Raw genomic sequence first — 21,301 nt, 5'->3', positions numbered from 1 at the left:
ACTAGCATGAGAATTATAGGTCATTTTTCAAATGACTTCTTTTTTACACATTGTCTTTCAGTTTGCGTCAAAAGTCAATAAGTAATAACAGTTGCTCTACAATTCTGTGTTACATTAGTCTCCCAATAAAAATGGCACCTCACTTGTGTGGGTAGGCCTAGTGCCCGTGACAGGACACGTCGCAAAACACAACGTGGACACAATTTAATTTTACAGTGAAAACTGATCCTTTTTTTGCATAGTGTCTAGCTGTAGATTTTGAACTCTAGGTCTGCTGGCACCTAGGGAAAACTAGCAAACCCTTACATTTTTGAATACTAGACACCCAGGGGAATCAAGGATGGGGTGACTTGACTGGCCCTCACCAGGTTTTGTTACCCAGAATCACTTGCAAACCTAAAAGTTTGTCCCAAAAACACATTTTCCTCACATTTCTGTGGTGGAAAGTTCTGAAATCTGCCTGGATCCACAAACTTCCACCCACCCCATTTTCCCGAAAGTCTTCAGAGACAAATGGTACCTCACTTGTGTGGGTAGGCCTAGTGCCCGCGACAGGTAACGGCCTAAAATGCAACGTGGACACACCACATTTTCACAGTGAAAACAGACCCTTTTTTTTTCAAAGTGCCTAGCTGTGGATTTTGAACCCTAACTCTGCCAGCACCTAGGGAAACCTAGCAAACCTATACATTTTGTAAAACTAGACACAAGGGGAATCCAGGATGGGGTGACTTGACTGGCTCTCGCCAGGTTCTGTTACCCAGAATCCCTTCCAAACCTAAAAAACTTGTCTAAAAAAATAAATTTTCCTCACATTTCTGTGGTGGAAAGTTCTGGAATCTGTGTGGATCCACAAAATTCCACCCACCCTGCAGTCCCCAAAGTCTTCCGAGAAAAGTGGTACTTCACTTGTATGGGTAGGCGTGACAGGAAACGGCCCAAAACGCAATGTGAACACACAAATCTTTTTGCAAAGTGCATAGCTGTAGATTTTGAACCCTAGCTCTGCCGGCACCTAGGGAAACCTAGCAAACCTCAAAATTTGTCCAAAAAAACAAATTTTCCTAACATTTCTGTGGTGGAAAGTTCTGGAATCTGTGTGGATCCACAAAATTCCACCCACCCCGCATTGTACAAAGTTTATTATACATACATAAAAACTTTAAGAATGGAATGGGATCCCCACACTTGGATTTTGTTACATGACAAGTAGATTTATGAAGCAACCTTCCCCATGGACAAGTAGATATTTTATTAAATTCCACACCCCTGGGACTACCTATTTACCATTCTTCAATGCATGGGACTTCCCATCGGTTTTTTAGCATGGATTTGCCTCCTCTATACTTCCCCAAAGGCATAAGTTCTGATTAACGGTCATGTATCCTCCTCATTCTCTCTCTCATGTGGCATTCGGCAGGGTTGCCCGCTATCTCCTCTCCTGTTCGCCCTCGCCATAGAAACTCTGGCAGCCAAACTCAGGCAACGTCATCAGGAAAAAGCCCTCCGCTGCTTTTTTTGCCTGATTCTCATTTCTCTGTATGCGGACGATGTTACCCTGTATGTTAAGGAAGCGCAACAGAACCTCAACCCGATCCTTCGGGAATTCGTCAGGTTTGGTGGCCTCTCTGGTATCCACAACAACTGGGCCAAGTCCCAACTTTTTCCACTCACTGCTTCGGTGACACCATTTGACACTGACTTCCCCGTTGAATGCTGAGGTAAAATATCTAGGGATACACGTCACTGCAGACCGCGAAGAACTGATGAGAATTAACTACGGTCGAACACTAGAACATGTTACTGGTTGCATAACTAGATGGAATGCACTCCCCTTCACTATGGCAGGACGCATTTCCCTTATTAAGATGGTGGTCCTTCCAAAATTTTTATATCTGCTTTTAAACATCCCGTATGACCCAGGCAGGCATTTTTTCTCATTCCTTCGAGCAGAATTGATCAGACTAGTGTGGGGTGACAAGCAACTGTGTATACAATGGGACACACTCGTGCTGCGGTACTACCAGGGGGTTTCGACGTTCACAACTTTGAATTATATTATCTCTGTGCCCAAGCACATTAAGCCCACTACTGGTTTCATCCTCCCAGATACACGCCTCGTGTTGCGACTGAACACTAGCTTGCAGACCCTATCCCGTTAGACGGGGTTATATTGACAACACTTGCATCCCGTACGCCCTGCCCGTCCTCTGTAGACTGCACGATTAAAACATCGAACCGCATTGTGCGCCGCTTGCAAGCTCCCATACTATATTCCCCATTACTCCTGGTTACCTATCATCTGAAGATGCCTCTCTTGCAAGAAGGCGTCTTTAAAAGGGTTAAAACTGCGCACCATATACAGTGTTGGGGCGATCTTTACTTACATGGCAAGGTTCGCACACTGCAACAGTTATATTCAGACCATCCACCTTCCGCCATGGAGAACTTTCTTTATGTCCGTCTGCGCCAAGGGCTTAAAGACTGTACTCCCTCCTACCCTCTGGAGCCTCCAGTGGTTGCCCCCTTGCACCACACGCTTGTACGAACACCGTCACTCACCTAGTATTTTCACTTTATCATAGCCTGCACACTGACACCGAGTACCTCCCCTGTGCTGCTCGAGATAAATGGTCTGCTGAACTCGGACAGGACATCACTGATCAACATTGGGTGTACTGCTGTAAATAGACTGAAGAAGTCTCTTCAGTAGTCGGCTACGCATCACCCATTACAAACTTTTACATCGCATCTATTATACCCCGGTCAAACTACACAGATTTGGGTTACGGGACACAAACCGATGCAAGAGATGTAGGGCGGAAGCAGCTGAGTTCCTTCATCTTGCTTGGGAATGCGGTTCGGTCCTCACCTACTGGCAGCAATTATTCGCAGCACTAGATCTTATGACATCATCAACACTCTTGCTGTCTCCTCTCCTAGCATTGCTTGGATACACAGACCAGTGGCACACCGTAAATTTGTCTCATTTAGCCTACTACTTGCCAGAAGGCGGGTGGCCTGAGGTGGGGTCGGGGCAGAGCGCCCAAATTCAAGGAATGTATCTGGAGCATGATACTTTGGCAGGATCAAACACACACACACGCTGACCTCCTTCCGAGCTCATCACATCCTCGTGATATTTGGGGCCCACTATAATCGTATCTCCTGGAGCATCCCGTAGACACCAGACAAGATCCATGACCCCCTCCCCAATTATTATATCTTACGGCATGAATATTGACTGCTATTGTATAATGTCTATGTACTGATATGTTTAGATTCCTTTTTAACCAGTCACGGATTTGTGCTATTTCATGCGAGACCTGGGTGAGATGCATTTGCTATGACATGCCCGCCCTCTTTATTATTCTTCTGCTCCTGGAATTTGTGTCGCTTGAATTCATTGAGTTGATGTCCCTGCAATGCATGTATCTGTTTGTATTACTTCTGCTATGTTAAGCTATGAGAAAACTCTAAACTTCACAAATATTAGTCAAGTATTTTTTAAGCTCTTTATGGTATTCTGAGCATTCCAATACCCACACACCTTTGCATACAATTAGTGAATCGATGTATGCACTTGTGCAACAGTTTTCACTGCTATTTTATGGGACAATTGGAAGCAAGCACATCAATAGAAAAAAAACACATCAATAGACTGCAAATCGCTCAAAATGCGGCAGCAAGATTAATCACAGGCCCTCCTAAATTCGTCTCAGTAAAGAAAGAGCTGGCACAACTCCACTGGCTCCCCGTGAGGCTAAGAGTACGCTTTAAGGCCCTATGTATGGCCTTCAAAGCCCTCAATGGGATTGGCCCCAACCACCTTAGGCAGAAATTTAAGTGGTATATGCCCACTAAAAATCTTCGGTCTACAGAAGCCAAACTAGTTGTATCTCCCCCGATCAAAAAGGCCAGCTGGGGTGGCAGAAGTTTCGTTACATGTGCCTCCAAAGCCTGGAATGAGCTCCCATTCCACTTGAGGAACTCACCAGATCTCCTCTCATTCAGAAGGGGCTGAAAACATGGCTCTTCACTCAGGAACTCTTCTCACAGACATCCAGCAGGCATGCACAGTGCCAGGACACCCAAGGGTAACCGTGCGCTATGCAAGCTCCATTAACATAACATAATGTAACATTACCAAGTACTCTAGTTTGAAAATTCCATGAAGCATAAACAGTGGTGCCACAAAATATACATAACCATGGTAACACAGGAAGCCTGCTACAAGAGGAGAGGGATGCACCTTAAACTTCAGAAAAACTGAAATGCAGAGAAAAGGAAAGCATGAAGAGTCTGGTGTTTAAAAATGTGAGAAAATAGGGGCGTGGCTTGGTCGTGGACAAGGATGGCCGTGCTGTAGCGGAGCTCCCGCCTGAGCCCACTTAATCCGTCATAATCCTGAGCCCTAGCGGCGTGTATTCCCTGGCACTGGAGAAGGAAAAAGAAGCGGAGACACCGCAGCGCACCTATGGTTTCCGGGTGCCCCTACGGTGTCGATAGCAATGGTCGAGTCTGAGGGTGGAGCCGGAGAAGTGCATAGCTGGTCAGTGCGTAGCTGGGCCTGTATCCGCGCTGCCGAACAAACTGAGCCAGGATATCGGCTGAAAGAAGAGGCTGACCTAGGAGAGCCGCAGTGCGGTGCAGGATCAGAGACGGGAGGCTCTGGGGGCGCGCCCTCCGGGAGACAGAGGACTGACGCCACTCGGAGCCCCCAGCATGGATTTAGTGGCAGAATTATAAGCCCCGGCGCTCGGCAGTAGAGGGATTTAAGGGACAGCGAAGCAGAGTACCGGAGGGGGAGGCCCGGGGAACGAGCTGCACACGAGGCCTAAATAATGAAAGAAGACCCAGGCCCCTGCGAGGCGGGTAGCGCCGGGAGGAACTATTGCTGCTAATTCGGCCCAAAGTACACCAGAACAGAGGCTGGCACATGGCACTGCGACGGGCATTGGATAACAGCGGCCCATAAAGGATCTTGTGGCGGTAGGTGGCGAAAGACATGAAGGAGGGGGGGGGGAGAGCGTGAATACGATAGTCAAAGGCACCAAAGCGCGGCCCCCTCCACCCCCTCGGCAGGTGGTGCACGGTGAGACTCTGCTGGCAATATTCCCCACCCAAGGGAAGGAAAGAGTGAAGCCGAAGCCATAGCCATAGCAGCTTTGGTGAGGAGACAGAACGCTACTCCACTGCACCGCAAGGATCAGGGTGCGAGGCGGAAACTAACTGGAGGAGGGCAGCGAACCCTCACCAGACCGGTGAAGGGCAGGAGGACCGTCGAAGCATTTGAGGCAGCGTGGGGGCCCTCTTTGATTAATAACAGCCCGGTTTTGCTGCAAACAAGGCTCTAACGACAGCACTCCCTCTAAGACAAGAAGGGGGGACAAAAACAAAGAAACTGGTAGGGAAAGCAGGACATCTACCTCCAAGCCCCTGTTGAAAATACTCAGGCATGAACTACGAAGGGTAATGGGGAAGACCGAAAGAATCAGGTCCGATCCAATCCAATAAAATGGATAAATATGCAATCACGAAGCCAGCAAAGCAATCAACAGATGGCGTGGAAGAAGAGGAACCATTCCTGGCAGAGATAATGGCAGCAATACGCAACGTCAAAGGCTCCTTGGAGCCCAAGATAGACTTGGTCTCCGTGGAGGTCACCCTAAATAAAGCGGACTTCTCAAAACTGAATGAGTAAGGTGCCGCGTCCGAAACAAACATCAAGCTACTCCAATGTAAGACAAAGTGGCTGGAAGGGCAGATGTCCACCCTTATGCAGCAGCACAAATGGCGGCACTGCTAGAAGACCAAGCGGGAAGAGGGAGGCGAAACAACATACGGCTGGTGGGAGTTCCTGAAGGAGCAGAGGGGCAGAGCGTCAACCTGTTCCTCGAAGATCTTATTACTAACAAGCTGCAGCCCACGCGCCTATCTAAATTCTTGTCAAATGAGAGGGCCCATAGAATGCCGGGCCCCCACCCTGAAACCAGGATTATCACCGCGTACAATAATAGCTGGAGTATTCTATTACAGAGATCACGATACGATACTCCAAACAGCCAGAGTGAAAGGTGATCTCCCTTACGAGAACTCAATGATCAAGTTCTTTCCAGACTTTACTTTACAAGTGCAGAAACAAAGAAGGAGTTTTGATCACATCAAAAAAGAGCTGCATCAAGAGAACTGAAGTATATGATGCTTTTTCCTGCTCGGCTGAGAGGCATAGAAGAGGGGAAAACATGGCACTTCACAACCCCGGATGAAGCAGGGGAGTGGTTAGATGGATGGCATACCACCCGACAGAGACAAGACAGAAGTGCCGGACGCGGAGGGGGATCAGGCAAAGAGAGAGAAGGGCTAGCGACTGAACATGATCAACAAGCCATCGATCCACACATGCGGCAAATAGAGCCAAGAAAGTGACTAGGAAGATCCAAGAGGAGGTAAGACTGCACCATTTTAGACCTCTGGGGAAAGGAAAATAACAGACCCCGGGAAAAAAGCATGGACCTGTACATGTAGGGGCACATACTGAGGAACATTGGACATAAACTTCGTGCCAAGACCTTAAGGGACTAACAAGGAATTGGCCAAGGGCGGGGGGAGATGGGTTGAACCTAATAATTCACTGTTCCAGCTTGATCGATCACACCCTCAGATAAATAGCTAAAACTGTTATGTATGTACTCGGGCAACAGGCGCTCTGCAGGTGGGAGAGTTGGGGATTCCTTCACCTTAGAAGCAGGGTGGCATGGTGGGGGAGTGGGGAAGGGGTTATATAAAAGTTAATGTTAGTTTAGAACTGTACACAAGGAGGGAGAACAGTAGTGCACCAACTTGGGAATCGCATCCAGAGAGGGAAATCATCAAAAGGAACATTTACCCAGATGGACCTCCATAGACACACCCAGTCCGCGCTCACTATAAGGTCTTGGAACGTAAATGGTTTAAATGGTAAAATTAAAAGAGCAATGGTGTTACAATTTATCAAACGCAATTCCCCAGATACCATTCTCCTGCAAAGAAACGCACCTTAGTGGGAACCAATAGAAGGCCCTAGACAGATATGGCTATACTCTCAGGGTACACGCCGGCTACACCTCAGGGTCTAGAGGAGTTGGTATATTGATTAAACGGGCATGCTCATTTGTAGAGCAAAAACTGTGGATAGATGATTTGGGCAGATATACAGCTATAAGTGGAAAGTGGGAGGGAGAACAAGTTAACCGCTGCTCAGTGTATTCGCCCCCGAGGCTGCAGTCAGCCACCCTTGATGCACTGGGGAACATGCTGCTACAACTGCCAGAGGGCAGGCTGGTGCTGGGGGGACATGAATGATATAATCTCGCTGAATTAGATGCATTGAGAAGGGGTACAAGTGACACAGGTACCATGAGGCAGCGGGCCAGTTGCAGGGATTCCTTGAGGCCCTGGGATTGGGGTATATTTGGGGACAACAGCCCGGAGTAAAATAATATACCCACTTGTCAGCAGCAACAGGCAGCATTTCTAGATTGGATTATATGATAACACAAATATCCCGGTTGGGAGAATTCAGGGAAGCCACACACATTGCAAGAGGTATATTCGAACACTCCCCGGTAAGGTGAGGTTGGCAGGCCCAGCAAAAGATTTCACACTTCCTCCGAGAATCAAACCCTGGTATCTAAAGGACGAAGATTTTAGAGAAGAATTGAGGAAGGAGGCAGAACATTACTTCATGGGAAAATCAGGGGTCAGTGGATTCGGCTGTAACACTTTGGGAGGCCTTTAAAACGGTCATTAGAGGTCAGGGCCAGGCAAAAATAGGGGCAATAAAAAAAAAAAACATCTCAAATGCAGAGCCCGAAGCAGCCAATAGCAGACACTTGCTAAACATCCGACAAAAAGAACTCAGGGACCTAATGGAGGATAGCGCTAAGGCGCAAGCAACGCAATACCGACTATACGAAATGGGGGACAAGGCCAACAAATTACTGGCATGGTTAGACAGGAAACAGATGGGGGTGGGGGGGAAATCAGTTACAGGCTTAATAGATAAAGATGGGAATAAGCACGAAACCGGGGCAGAAATCGCGGAAGAATTTGTGAAATACTATGAGGACACTTACACCTCCCACAGCGACCATTCCGATGCGTGTTGGGTGTTACCTGAGAGACATCCCTATGCCCCAGCTCCGCGAGGAAGATAGAGACCATTTGGAAGAAAACTTGACAAATCAAGGAGGTAAGCACTGCGTCACGAGCGTTGCAGTCAGGGAAAGCAGCAGGCCCCAACGGATTGCCTGTTGAATTATATAAAGCAATGCTAGACGTGACAGCAGAGCATATGCTAAACATGTTTAACCAGGCACTGAAAGATGGGATATTACCAGCGAATCAACGAATCCGAGTAATAACAGTAATACCAAAACCAGGGAAGAACCCCTCTAGCTGTGGCTCCTACAGGCCAATTTCCCTTTTAAACTTTGAAATAAAGGTACCTGCTAAACTCTTGGCCACGAGACAGGTAAGCGTCATAGAGACCCTCATCCACCCAGATCAATCAGGATTTATGACCAATAGGGGCACGAGGCTGAACCTGCAATGGCTTTTTGGTATCTTACACATAACCCAGACGCATCCACATGAGCAGGCAGCTCTTTTATCGTTAGACGCTAGTATGGCATTTGACCTGTAGGCAGTCCTAGAGAACTATGGCCTCGGCCCAAAATTCATTAGCTGGGTCAGGCTTCTGTATAACCTGCCCCTCGCAAGAGTAAGGGTCAATGCAACAGTCTCCCACACATTTATCCTACATAGAGAAACTAGGCAGGGATGCCCGCTCTCCCCAACTCTATTCTTGCTGGCCTTGGAGCCATTGGCGGCATGGGTGAGGCAGCACCCAGTTTTGGGGGATACCAATTGGAGAAGAGGGGAAAGGCCAAATATCACTTTAAGCAGACAATATTTTGTTATACGTGAAGAAACCGAGACAGTCAATCGACCGTATACTGCAGATTTTCCGAATATTCGTGAGTACTCGGGGTATTGGATTAATTGGGGAAAATCCTTACTATTCCCCCTAGCAGGGGAGTCCCCTAATCTAACATCGAGATGCAGTGTGCCCATCCAGGAGAATGGCTTCATATATTTAGGGATATTTTTTATCACCCGGACGTATAATACAACCAGAATTTGGTGCGGCAATTAGACAGGTTTATAAAGGACGCAAAACACTGGTGCATGCTCCCACTGACGCTGATGGGACGGGCAGCATTGTTCAAGATGATGGCGATCCCACGCCTACTCCATATGTTACAGAACTCACTGTATAACATGCCTCCCGCCCTTTTTCGGAAAGTGGATTCAGAAATTCGGGCATTAATATGGAGCGGGGCAGCCACAAGAATTACGTCGAGCAAGCGCCAAAGGGGAGTTTTTGAAGGAGGCCTAGCGGTACCAGATATACAGGGTTACCACTGGGCCTCGCAATTAGTAAACGTGAATGGCTGGATACTCGAGGACGGAGCTGAACCAGAGTATAGAGTAGATAGACAGAACTCGGGGGCCCGTGGCCCACTGGGATTATTATACACGAAGCAGATAGATAAAAACCTCCCGGTACACACAAAAACAGCTGTGCAGGTATGGAAGAGGCCACAAAGTACCTAGGATGGGAGAAAAAGCTATCAGGGATGACATTTCTGTGGGCTGGCGACCTCCTAGAAGAAGTTAGTAGGTTAGAGGGCTTCGCTTAATAGGAGCTTATAAGACTGGAAAAGTTGGGAGATGTCTGGAAAGGAGGAGCATATATAGAGTTTAATAACCTACAGAGAGAGACTATGAGATGGGAAAGGGAGATTGGCTAAGATGCATTCAGCTGGGACATTCGGTATGGAAATACATGAGGGAAGGGGGATCGTTGAACAAAGCCTCACCATTGGAAGACAGGGTATTATTGACTGAACAGATCAGGGACAAAGCCATGTCCCTTTTCTACAAAAAGATAGTCAACAACGCCCCAGATCCCACCACAACACTCAAATCAGCATGGGAGCAAGACGTAGGCACATAAGAAGATGAACAGTGGGTGGAAATGTTGCAGGGCCCATGAGAGTTGCCGATTCGAGCAAGGTTCCGCTTGATACAACTTAAAATACTCCAAAGAGTGTACAATGCTAGGTCTGCCTTATTCAAAATGGGACTTTGAAGTGAAGACAGGTCGCAGGGTGACTTCAATATATTTATTGAAGATAATAAATTATAATAAAGAAACAGGCGAGCGCCAGGATACACAGCTCACAATCTCAAGGTACAGCTACAACTGACCAAGAGAACTAGAACACCCCTTACCTAGGGGCATTCCACGCTCGCTCTAACACACATCTTAAAGGTAAACACGTGACCAGTGGTACATACCACCAACAATAAAAGTAATAACATAACACATCCCCCCTCCCTAATAAAAAAAAATGAAACTTAATACAATGAAATAATACCAATACAAAAAAACAAGGATAAAAGTCAAAGATAGAACATCCAGAACATAATGCAATGTAAGCTACATTATATATTCTTTAAGCCAATTAGGCAAGGCTCTTTTTCTCTTATTACAACCAGCATTACCAACATTAATACTCTCCTGACAAGGTTCAACGTCAGAATGATTGTTAACAGACCCTTCCCCCTCCCTAAGGGAAGAAAAGGAAGCATCCGAAGTTCCATCGCTAGTAGACACACACAATTTTCCATTCTGTTCCTTCTGAACCACCACAGGTTCATGAGAATCTTCAGTAGCTAACTGAGATTGTAAATTACTATTTTCAAAATAATCTTCAATCCACTCAAAATCTCCACTGTGATCATGTATTTGATTGTTTTCAACATGATTCTGGTTACTAACTACAGCAATGTCTTTTAGATTCCAAACTCTCCCATCTTTAAGTCTAACAGAATTCCTTAAGACTTCCACTACCAGCTTGGGTGTTTCAAACTTACTTTCACCTTTAGTGACCATGAACGGTTTTTTAAGCCGCACCCAGTCCCCCACAGTAATAGAAACTTCCTTAGTACCATGGTGCTTGTCATAGTATTCTTTGGTTTTTGATTGTGCTAAATCCAATTTATTTTTTACATCTGTAGGGGACCAATGTTGTACTTTACTCTGCACAAGCCAACTGATGTAGCTAGCATTCTCCGCTTACGTCAGAAGTTCAGCGCAAAGCTCGTCTTCGGAATGTCCTTGCTGCTTGAAAGATGCAGCCAACGCGAACACCTCAACTGCCACAATCCACCTCCACAAGTAAGCCTCAGAAACCTACAAAACGTACTTCTTTGTCTCCGCAATCGTTATTCCTCCAATCACCCGACGAGAGGTCTTCAGAAATGTCTTTTCCAGAATGTTACTTGCCATCTCGTAGTTGTTTGAATAAGTCGCAAAATTTCCTCCAAGAAGGTTACTGTTTCGGCTCCCCACTCGTCGCCAATTGAAGTGAAGACAGGTCGCAGGGTGACTTCAATATATTTATTGAAGATAATACATTTTAATAAAGAAACAGGCGAGCGCCAGGATACACAGCTCACAATCTCAAGGTACAGCTACAACTGACCAAGAGAACTAGAACGCCCCTTACCTAGCGGCATTCCACGCTCGCTCTAATACACATCTTAAAGGTAAACACATGACCAGTGGTATATATCACCAACAATAATAATAACAACATAACAGACTTAGTGAAAACACGAGATGCCATAGGAGATGTGGGGCGGAAGGTTCCTTCTTTCACTCGCTTTGGGAATGCCCAACCCTCAAGGTATACTGGACAAGAATGACGGAGGTAGCGGGTATGGAGGTGCCGGTTGACCCCAAATGGCTCCTGTTGGTAACAGTGGTAAATGAAGACTGGCCACGGCATACAAAACAATGGCTGTCTCTGGCCGCGGTGGTGGCGAAGCGGAATATGGCAAAGGGATGGGGTGCGATCACTCCCCCATTGGAAGATTGGGAAAGCGATATGGATTGGTGCTGGCAAGCGGAACTAACAATCTATAAGGGGAGAGGGTGACCCAAGAAAGGGGAGAAAATTTGCGGGGCATTGGCAGTCATATCGTGGTCTATAAGGAAGAAAATAAAAGTAGTGTATAGAAGGGACCACTCTGTTCAATTCTATAAATGAAAATATTATGTGAAGAAGATGGTGTTATGATGGATAAAAAGAAAAACACACCTGTAATTGTACTATTAAGGCTCTTTGTTGTACAGATTTTGTATGTTTCAATAAAAAAAGATTATTAAAAAAAGAATGAGGGAAAATAAAGATGTATGGAAATAGCACTGACTTTTTTGTTTCCATCTTCTCTCCTTTTTTTCCTTCTATGCTATGCAATCTTTTCATCTTTCCTATGAGGCTATCAGATGTTTGGTACTATAGGCTGATTAGGCAGGAACAGCAAAAGAACTGTTCTTCGGATATTATTGAGACCGTTCATGTAAAAACGTAGAACTTTAAGTACTAAATAGTCATTTTTGTGAAACAGAGTAAAATATATGTAAGACATTTTTCGATCTTTACGTGAATATCAAGAATGGAGGATTGTCTATTATATACTGATAATCATATTTTGTATGAATTTCAATGGTTTGAGTCAAAAACAATTAAAAACAGAATTCTCAAAGCTAATATTTCTCGCTTTTGGGAACTATTGGCACTGCCAATCTTTGTTAGCAATTTTATACATCACCCCCAATGCCGTGCAGCATAGCTAAAGCGTAAAAAGAAAAGAAATCAACTATAATGATCCCGCCTCCTCAATTTGCACAACGCACATGCAGGTAGACGATAAAAAGACATGGGGGCTTTTTTTAAATTTAGCAATCCAAGTTTGATTAGTAAATTAAAAACTAGGAAAAGTAGTTCAAAACAAAGGTGAAAGAGAGGAGCATTGAGCTGATGGCGGAAGCTCACGAGCAAGAAAGCAACATGGGGATTAAGCACCCTGGGGCAAGCACAACATGGAGAGAAGCACAAGGGTGAGAGAGCGCAACACGGACTGCAGTGGAGGAAGGAAGAGCAGTACATAAGGGAGGCAGCTGGAAAACATATACACTCTTGTGAAGTGGTTAACCAAAAAAACCAAGATTTGCAATGCAATAGGTCTCACATTTGTTAAAGTAAGAGCTGTTGTTGTTGAAAATGACAATGTTTTTTACTTGTGTTTTTTAATTTGCAGTGCAGTAACTATATTTGTATAGCGATATTGTCATTAGTATAAAAAACAAAAGTAAAAAACATTGACATTTTCAACGCCAACAGCTCTAACTTTAACAAATGAGAGACCTATTGCACTGCATATGCTTGTTTTTCAACGGCGCGCAAGGACTTTCTTGCTGTGTCTCAGCAGCACCCTTGTCATACACATCAGTGTCTGGCACTGCTTAGCGCCTGCCCTGGGGCATTGGGGGTCTCAGTGACGCCTAGGTTAGATCAGAGGCTCCCCAGTGCTCATGGCATGCTGCTGAATAGTTTCTAGAATTACCACAGCTGCCGTGACAGGACTAAATTGGCCGTAGTTCAGTGCCGTCTTCCAACAGCACATGCTCAGTAATGTCTTGAGTTGATCCGTGCCTCCCCCCATCCCCGTGCCCGTGATATGGGCAGTAGAGCTAGGCTATGACCTGTATCTAGCTAGCCCATACCAGCATAATCCGTGCCCAGGCACAGTCCCAAACAACATTAATCTGACCTCGTATAACATAATCTGATGCTCACGTATAGCATTTATTACCTCAAAAATCCATACAACCGCCACTACTCATGCAAACACTTGCCAGCGCACAACCATTTTGTTTATATTTTGGTGGCACGTGAAGCTTCCTGCCGGCTATTGTGCCACATCAGCCTTCTCCAATCTCACTGTAGAACTATGACCCCCAGTAATGGCGGTCATGATGTGACACCACTAGTGATTACAGATACGCTTTGTTAGATCCAGTGATAACAGATACGCTTTGTTAGATCCTCCTTGTCAGCAGGTACAGCTTTTTGGAGCTAGTAAACAGGAAAAGCACAGGCAGCAGTAGAGTTTGTCTCAGTCATGCCTGGAACAGGCGCATCACAATTAGCAGCAGGAACTGTCTGCCTCCTTCCAGCAGAGTACAAGTACAACACAGGAAGCAAACCTGAAACCCTTACAGACACAGATAACATGCTTTGCGCGAGTATCAGCACGCGTAAGTAACAAAGAAGGGAAACTATATGAATACCGCCAAGTAAAGATTTCCACGCACACATAAAATTGGGTCAAACAGGTACGTATAACAGGAGTAAACCTGAAGAGTCAAGGCAACCACCGCTCACACTCAGTGTACGGGTGCAGCGAAGGAAGAAGCAGGTTCCCTACACTGCACAAAAACGTTAATTGTCAACAGATGCAGCCGCCATCGAGTTGCTGCCTGCAAACTTGGTTTATCACTGTATATTGCAACCTTCCAAACTTGGAACTGCGAGATACATGAATCATTGTGGTGCACACACACAATACCCCTCCCCACTTCAACCCCCAACTCCACTGTCAGGCTCAACATGTGTCTGAGAGTAGTCTGTGCTGCTCTGGTAACTGAAGTGCTGAGACCACAACCGGCATTAGCTGCACTTATATTGAGTCTAGAGTGTCCTATGGCTCCAAAACACTACTCACAGTGCAGGAGGATCAGTCAGTGCTGGGCCAGTGAGCTCCATGGCTCAGCTGATCAGTTTTCTGTGGTTTTAAAGCGGGCGCCATGCTAAAACTTAAAGCGCGGCACGCAATTGCAGTAATTTAAAAATAATGATCATTTGCCACAATAAAAAGTGCTGTGTCCATGCATATTTAACTTATTTGCATGGTGGCTCCAGAAGAGGGTGCCATGGTGATAAAAAGAACCCGATGAAACCAGGTGGGGTAAAAATAATGATGAACAAGGGCGCCATGGAAAAATAAAAAACCACGGCGCCCGTGCAATGTGCATGACAGCCCTTAAAAAGAAGTTTGAAACAAGCGCATTCTACAAACCAATGTTGGTGGGTGCAAATGTATATGTTATTGGTGAAATAACAGAGCCTTTAAACTATACAGAAAATGCGTATCAACATAAATTGTCGGAAGGTGGTGGGAGGGCAGAAGCAGTAACTGCAGTAACCTTTTTTTTAAAGGATCTGAGAACAGATGAAGAAAGTATGCATAAGGAGACTGTGCTTGGCTGAAGCTCCTTAGCTTTGACCAGAAGTGAGGTATCGGCTGCCTGAACAACTTAGGAGGCAGCAAAGAAGAGTGACGTAGGAGTGATCCAATGGTAAGTAGGAGACGGGATTACAGCTTACAGCAGGTCTTGCAGACAGCGCATGTGCGCTGCCTAGGTTCGAAACACAAGTAAAACATCCATGCTTCAGTGTAGGGCTAAACACAAGAAAAGGAAGTAAAGCCCACATAAACAAACAAATAAAAAGAAAGCAAATGAGAGTGACAATAAAGTCAAACAATGGTAAGCAACGGGCATGCTTTAAGCCCACTCTATGAAGAGAATAGGTCTTTTCGCCAACAGATAGCTAACTCTGTCTGGTAGGCGGGAGCTAGAAAGCCTGTGTTCCTCAAGTGCAACAGTGATTCAGGCCTTTTCTTTTTCTATTTTCGCCAGCCACTTAAAACACAGCATTCTCAGGGGTGCGGGCTAACTACAAAACAGTTGATGACAAGGGGGGTGTTTATTTCAATTCCTGGTTAAAAATAAAAATGACTTGATAAATAGTGTGATTCTTATTTAGCAATTAGTAACCAGGAATGTAGAAGGGTCAGTTTTAAGAGTTTTGTTAACGAAGAATGGAATAGCTGAGTGCATGGACAAAACCTGCAGAAAATGCCACTCTGCTAGACTACTGCTCTAAAAGAACTGTGTCTGTTCTGTGGTGCCCTGCTGCCTGCTACTCTCTGCCCTGCTGAGGTAGGACTGGAGCCATCTCATTTGAACCCAGAGTGACTCCAAGGGAATGCTGACTTGCACCCTATTCTAAGCATCATGGACATCAAAGACTTTTCATGAACCTGCAACAGCACTTGGACTTTGCTTGCTGCAATTCTTGCCCTGCCTAGTGGTGGCAATCCAGTCCTGGGCCCTTCAGAAGTGGGTATAAAGTGCTGCAACTTCCATAATCCATGCATCAATGAAGTTGCACCGATGGGAAGGGGTGCATCTTCCTTGACGCATTGCCACTGCTGCACGGACTGTGCACATCACATCATATCACCAACAGCGTGGCGCATTGTCTCCAGGTTCTGATGAATATCCGACTGTGCACAGCTCGGTGCCGACGCATCACCTTCAAGCCTTTGCTCTGACGACGATGCATCAACTTTTGCTTCTCGCATCACGGCTTCGTTGAGGACGCATCTAAGGCACTTTGCAGTGGGCCAAGGCTACTGGTTGAAGTGTTGCATAAATACTTTAAACATTGCTCTAAGTTAAGCCTGCCTGCTCTGTGCCAAGCTACCAGAGTGCGAGCACAGGTCAATTTATGGTGTGTATCTGATTTACCCAGACTAGGATTATGATTCCTGCTGGGACAGGGTGCATAACTCTGCCAACCAGAAATCCAATTTCTAACGCTCATCGAATACGCTTCAGAATAACTGATTGCTTAAGAGAAATGCCAGAACTTATTGATATGGATTATGGATAAATGGTTTTGCTCTTTGGTGATTCGTCTTTTATCTATGTATGTTTGTTTTCTAGTGTAAATAGATTATTTATTTTGATCGACTGTACAGGTTTCTCTGAAACCACAAATGAACATATTGAAAATGTGAGTTAAGTTAAACAGAAAATGCAGTTAAGAACGATAACTTTCATCTTCCTATATAACCAATTTGTACCTGATAATGATATGCCGGTTGCTGATGAACAGGATGAGCTACCATGAAAGGGGATCTGTAAATACAGTGTGGCTAGAAGAAAACAACAATTCAATTAGAGAACGCAAAGAAAACAGTCCAAAAGTCCATGTGATTAGGACAGTATTACTGACCTTTAATAAATGCATCCTCAACACACATCTTCTATAGTAGCATACCTTCAAATAACTGTTCGCATCAAGGAGTAAATGACAAAAATTCTTAAAAGTCTCTTGAGACTGAAGCTTGCAGAGTTAGGGAGAAGCCACTTCTCTTTTAAGACTCGAACACTGCTTCCTTACCAGAGCATACACAACAATAGAACTGGAGGTTTGCCCCAAATATTCATGGGGCCAGGCTGTGGAAGGGGTTGACCCTAGCAGATGCTTTAGCAAGATGTTACATGTAATTAGGCCATGCTCAGCAGTTCATGAGTACTGTAATGCAGATTAGAAAGGAGGCAACACTAGGGGATATGTGGATATGTATAGAAGCAGCAACAACTGTTTAAGGAACATCTGAGTGACGGGGTATCGGGGGGAAAAAGAAACAGGAGACAAACAGCACTATTGGCCCTCAAAGACATTTGATGACCCTGAAAGAATAGGAAACCAGGCAACAGTGGAACTGAATAGGGTGCATGAGAGAGGGCTGCCTGTGCTCTGGCTGTAGGATGATTGCAACTTGCATTAGAGAGTTGAAACACCTCTGAAGGTCAGTGGGAGCCAGAAAAAAGTACAAGAGCTGCTAGGATGTATAAACTTGCATGCTGGAGAACAGATCAACACTTTGGACCCCTTTATCAAATAAGAAATTTCTCATTAATAAAGCCAAACTGCTTGGAAAATAAAACAAAGGAAATATAATGACAACTAAAAAACAAATCAAACCCCAAACTCATTTCTGTCCATGCAGCTATTGCAAGGCAATAGCAGTAAGTGGGAAGCTACAGTCCAACTCTCCTTTAGTGAGACTCCATTCCAAAAAGGCTACCACACATGATGATCAACACCATTCCACTTTTTCCCTTTATGAGACCACCCCCTTCTTGTCAGGGGGTTCCTTTTCACAGTCTAGTCCCCTCGGTCCTTTCAGAGACCAGCTCAATCCTGTTCTATCAGTAAATAAAGAGCCTCTGCTCCTGTTGTACCAGCGCCATATTAAACCACAGTCCTGCTAGATCCACCTCTGCTTCAGTGCTTCCAGTTCCAGCTCTGGTCCGGTCATCCTTGAAAGAACTGTCTGACAATTTGGACCCAGAACTTTGGCGTTTTATTGTGCATTTGGGCTTCTTCTTTCTGATGCTGTCAGGCGGTTTCTCCATAGCTATTTCTCTCCGCAACTTGTGCTTCACCCAGGACAGACAGTGTGGCATACAGAAAGGGTCTGCTCTTTCCTCAGAGCCTTTAAGAAAGAGGTCATGGGCTCACCCTTACATCAAAACCTTGCCAATGATAAGCTTGAAATTAGTCTGGCTGATAAAGTACCTGTCCCTATAAGAATCTGAGGCTTCCAATTCCAGGATGCACTTAAGAGTGAGTTCTTTTTAAAGCGAATGTAGACATAAATGGAGAAACATTATGGCTTTCATCTCATAAGGTAGAGACGCAATGTCAGGGAGGGTTGTTTATGACTCCAATATAGATACCTACGATGCAGAATCTGGACTATAAATAAATAACCACTCTTCTGCATCCAAGGATTTTAGTGAAAGTTGCTATTGTCAGAATAGAGAAGTCAGCACATCAGTCTGTCTTATCTTCTGGCTTTCAGCCATATGGGACAAATAACAAATTCTTACTTATTGATACTAAGTGAAAAGATTCTTCAGGGGGGCTTGATCTACACTAGAGTCAGCTCTTCTATTAGTCAGGACACCAGTGTCTTCTAAATGTTTGGACAGATTTCCCAGTGTCTGCCTTACAAATGTTTGCTAGCAGGATGTTAATTAACCAAGCGGTAGCTAGCACCTTATTTCTGATAAAATGAGCACCAGATCTTCCTGGCAGGACTTAAAGGTGAAGATGAGGCTGACTAAGCTCTAGGGCAGAGCAGAAAGTATCAGGAGAAAGTCCGTGAAAGGTAAGATAGAGCAGAGCTGTTTTTAGGGACTCCCTCACACATGACATATGGCAAGAATCTGGGCTATGGTGAACTCCAGGGGGAGTAGGAGAGCTTCAATTCAGGATGCTTCAAATGAAGAGGATGTGCCACTAAACAAGCACTGCTGTTGAGGCCTACAGCTGTTTAAAATGGTTTACTGCTATTTAAAGTTACCAGGGATTCCCATAAGTGCTGATCCTCCCTGCCCATTGATCTGGTCGGATCATTCTATGATCCCTTTTCAGATCACTAGTTACCTCAGACAGCAAGTGGCTGGAGGTGCTCAGACTGTCCTTCAAAGGAGAAGGCAAAAAGTCACATATGAATCTTTTAGCACATTATTTACTCCCCAGATATTCAAAGAACATATGGACTGTACAATAAAGCTAAGAACCTTTAATGATAATGTTAGCACTAAAATTGACACACTGGCCCCGTTGAAATACGATTGTAACAAACCTCGGAAAAACAGTGATGACTGGTACACTGTTGAGTTACACAGGGAAAAGTCCAGTTGTAAGGTGCTGGAAAAAAGATGGCGTAAATCTCAGCTTGAAAGCGGAAGACTTTATTTTAAACTGGCCCTGCTGCCTACTACAAGAATTTAAAAAGAGCATGGAAAAATCATGTTATATTAAAACTGAACCAGGCAAGAAACTCGACAAAGGAACTATTTAAAGTCCTTAACTCCTTCACTAAGCCCACAGTTTGTGCCCAACAGATTACCCCCTCTCAGGGCCTTTGCGACAGCATAGCTGTGTACTTTGATGAGAAAATTAATCGGATTTATAAGGAATATCCACAAAATTCTGAGCGCCCTAAGCCCACTGACCCGAGCTCTCAAGCGGTTAAGGACTTAAGTTTAGGACTGGATTGTTTCAAAGCTATTCAGATCTTTCAGGTGGAAACCATGCTTAGTACGGCAAAATCGGGATCCCCCCTAGATGTTATGCCAGCATACAAATATGCCCTGCTTGCTCCTCTCCTAGCCGCCCCTATCACGGAGATTCTAAACACCTCTTTAAGCGAAGGTATTCGGCCATCAGAGTGGAAGTCTGCTCTATCAAGAAAAAAGATCAGATGCCTGATGATATGCTCTCAAATTACCGGCCCATCTCGCTCCTCCCGTTAATGAGTAAAATGATGGAGAGCTATGTCAACACTCAGCTTATGGACTAGCTTGACAACCACTCCATTCTTGACCCTTGCCAGTCTGGATTTAGGCCCAACTACTCCACTGAGACCACCCTTATTGGGGTCACGGATCATATTAAAATGGCCTTGGACAGTAATAAAGCAGTAATTTTGGTCTTATTGGATCTGACAGCAGCCTTTGACACGGTCTCTCATCAGAAACTGATTTTTCAACTGAGGGAGGCCGGTCTACAGGGACAGGCACTTAACTGGCTCATCAGCTTTCTTGACCAGCGCACTCAGACTATCAACTTGGGTCCATTCCATTCTCAAACCTCGAAACTCACTAAGGGGGTGCCCCAGGGCTCTTGCTTGAGCCAGACGTTGTTTAATATCTATGTGGCCCCCCCTCGCCAAGGTAATTAGGGAGTGCAGTTTCATTCCTTTCTCCTATGCGGACGATACCCAACTGCTCCTGTCCTTTGATAAGGACGATAAGGACATTGAACAGCGTTTTGATAAGGGTATGTTAGCTATATCAGAGTGGATGACGGACCATTGTCTCCAGCTAAATGCATCCAAGATGGAGATGTTGTTGTTTGGTACTGCTCAGACTGCCTGGTCCCCTAGAAGGTGGCCTACATTGCCCTACCCCAACCTCAGTGGCAAAAAACTTGGAGGTGCGTATTGATGTACAGCTATCCATGAAGGACCAAGTTATGACTACATCCGGAACCTGCTACCATACCTTAAGCCTCCTGTGAAGAGTGTCCCGCTGGCTGCCTCTCTCTGTAAGAAGAACCCTGATTCGAGCATTGATTATTGGCCGCTTAGATTACTGCAATGCTCTGTTGGCATCTGCAAATGAGTCCCTTCTCAGCAGACTGCAGATTGTCCAAAATGTGGCCGCTCGCCTTGCCCTGAAGAAACCTTAACGCACTTTGGCTGGTCCATTGTTAAAACAGCTCCACTGGCTCCCTATCCACCAGAGAATTAAATTCAAGCTTGGATGTCTCACCCATAAAGCCCTTTATGGCACGAGCCCCAGCTACCTGGCAGAAAAATTCAAATTCTACTGCCGCAATCGCAATCTTAGGTCGGAAGGGAAAAGGTTGCTGGAGGTCCCCCGGGTCAACAAACTTAGGACAGGCAC

At 45.3% G+C, this 21,301-nt stretch overlaps 1 protein-coding gene across 2 annotated transcripts in view; it reads right to left on the bottom strand.

Moving 5' to 3' along the window:
* The window catches only part of BOLL (boule RNA binding protein), a 1,219,536-nt gene that overhangs the window by 359,654 nt on the left and 838,581 nt on the right, over positions 1-21,301 (bottom strand). For both annotated transcript variants that reach the window (XM_085646856.1, XM_085646857.1), the window contains one exon: positions 16,894-16,965. In XM_085646856.1, coding sequence (XP_085502982.1) covers positions 16,894-16,965 — 72 coding nt within the window. The remainder of the gene's footprint in view (positions 1-16,893; positions 16,966-21,301) is intronic.

Source organism: Triturus cristatus, chromosome 3_2, assembly GCF_964204655.1.
Source record: "Triturus cristatus chromosome 3_2, aTriCri1.1, whole genome shotgun sequence".
NCBI lineage: Eukaryota > Metazoa > Chordata > Amphibia > Caudata > Salamandridae > Triturus > Triturus cristatus.
Note: the sequence above shows the minus strand (reverse complement) of the source record. Positions and strands in the feature narration are given on the sequence as shown.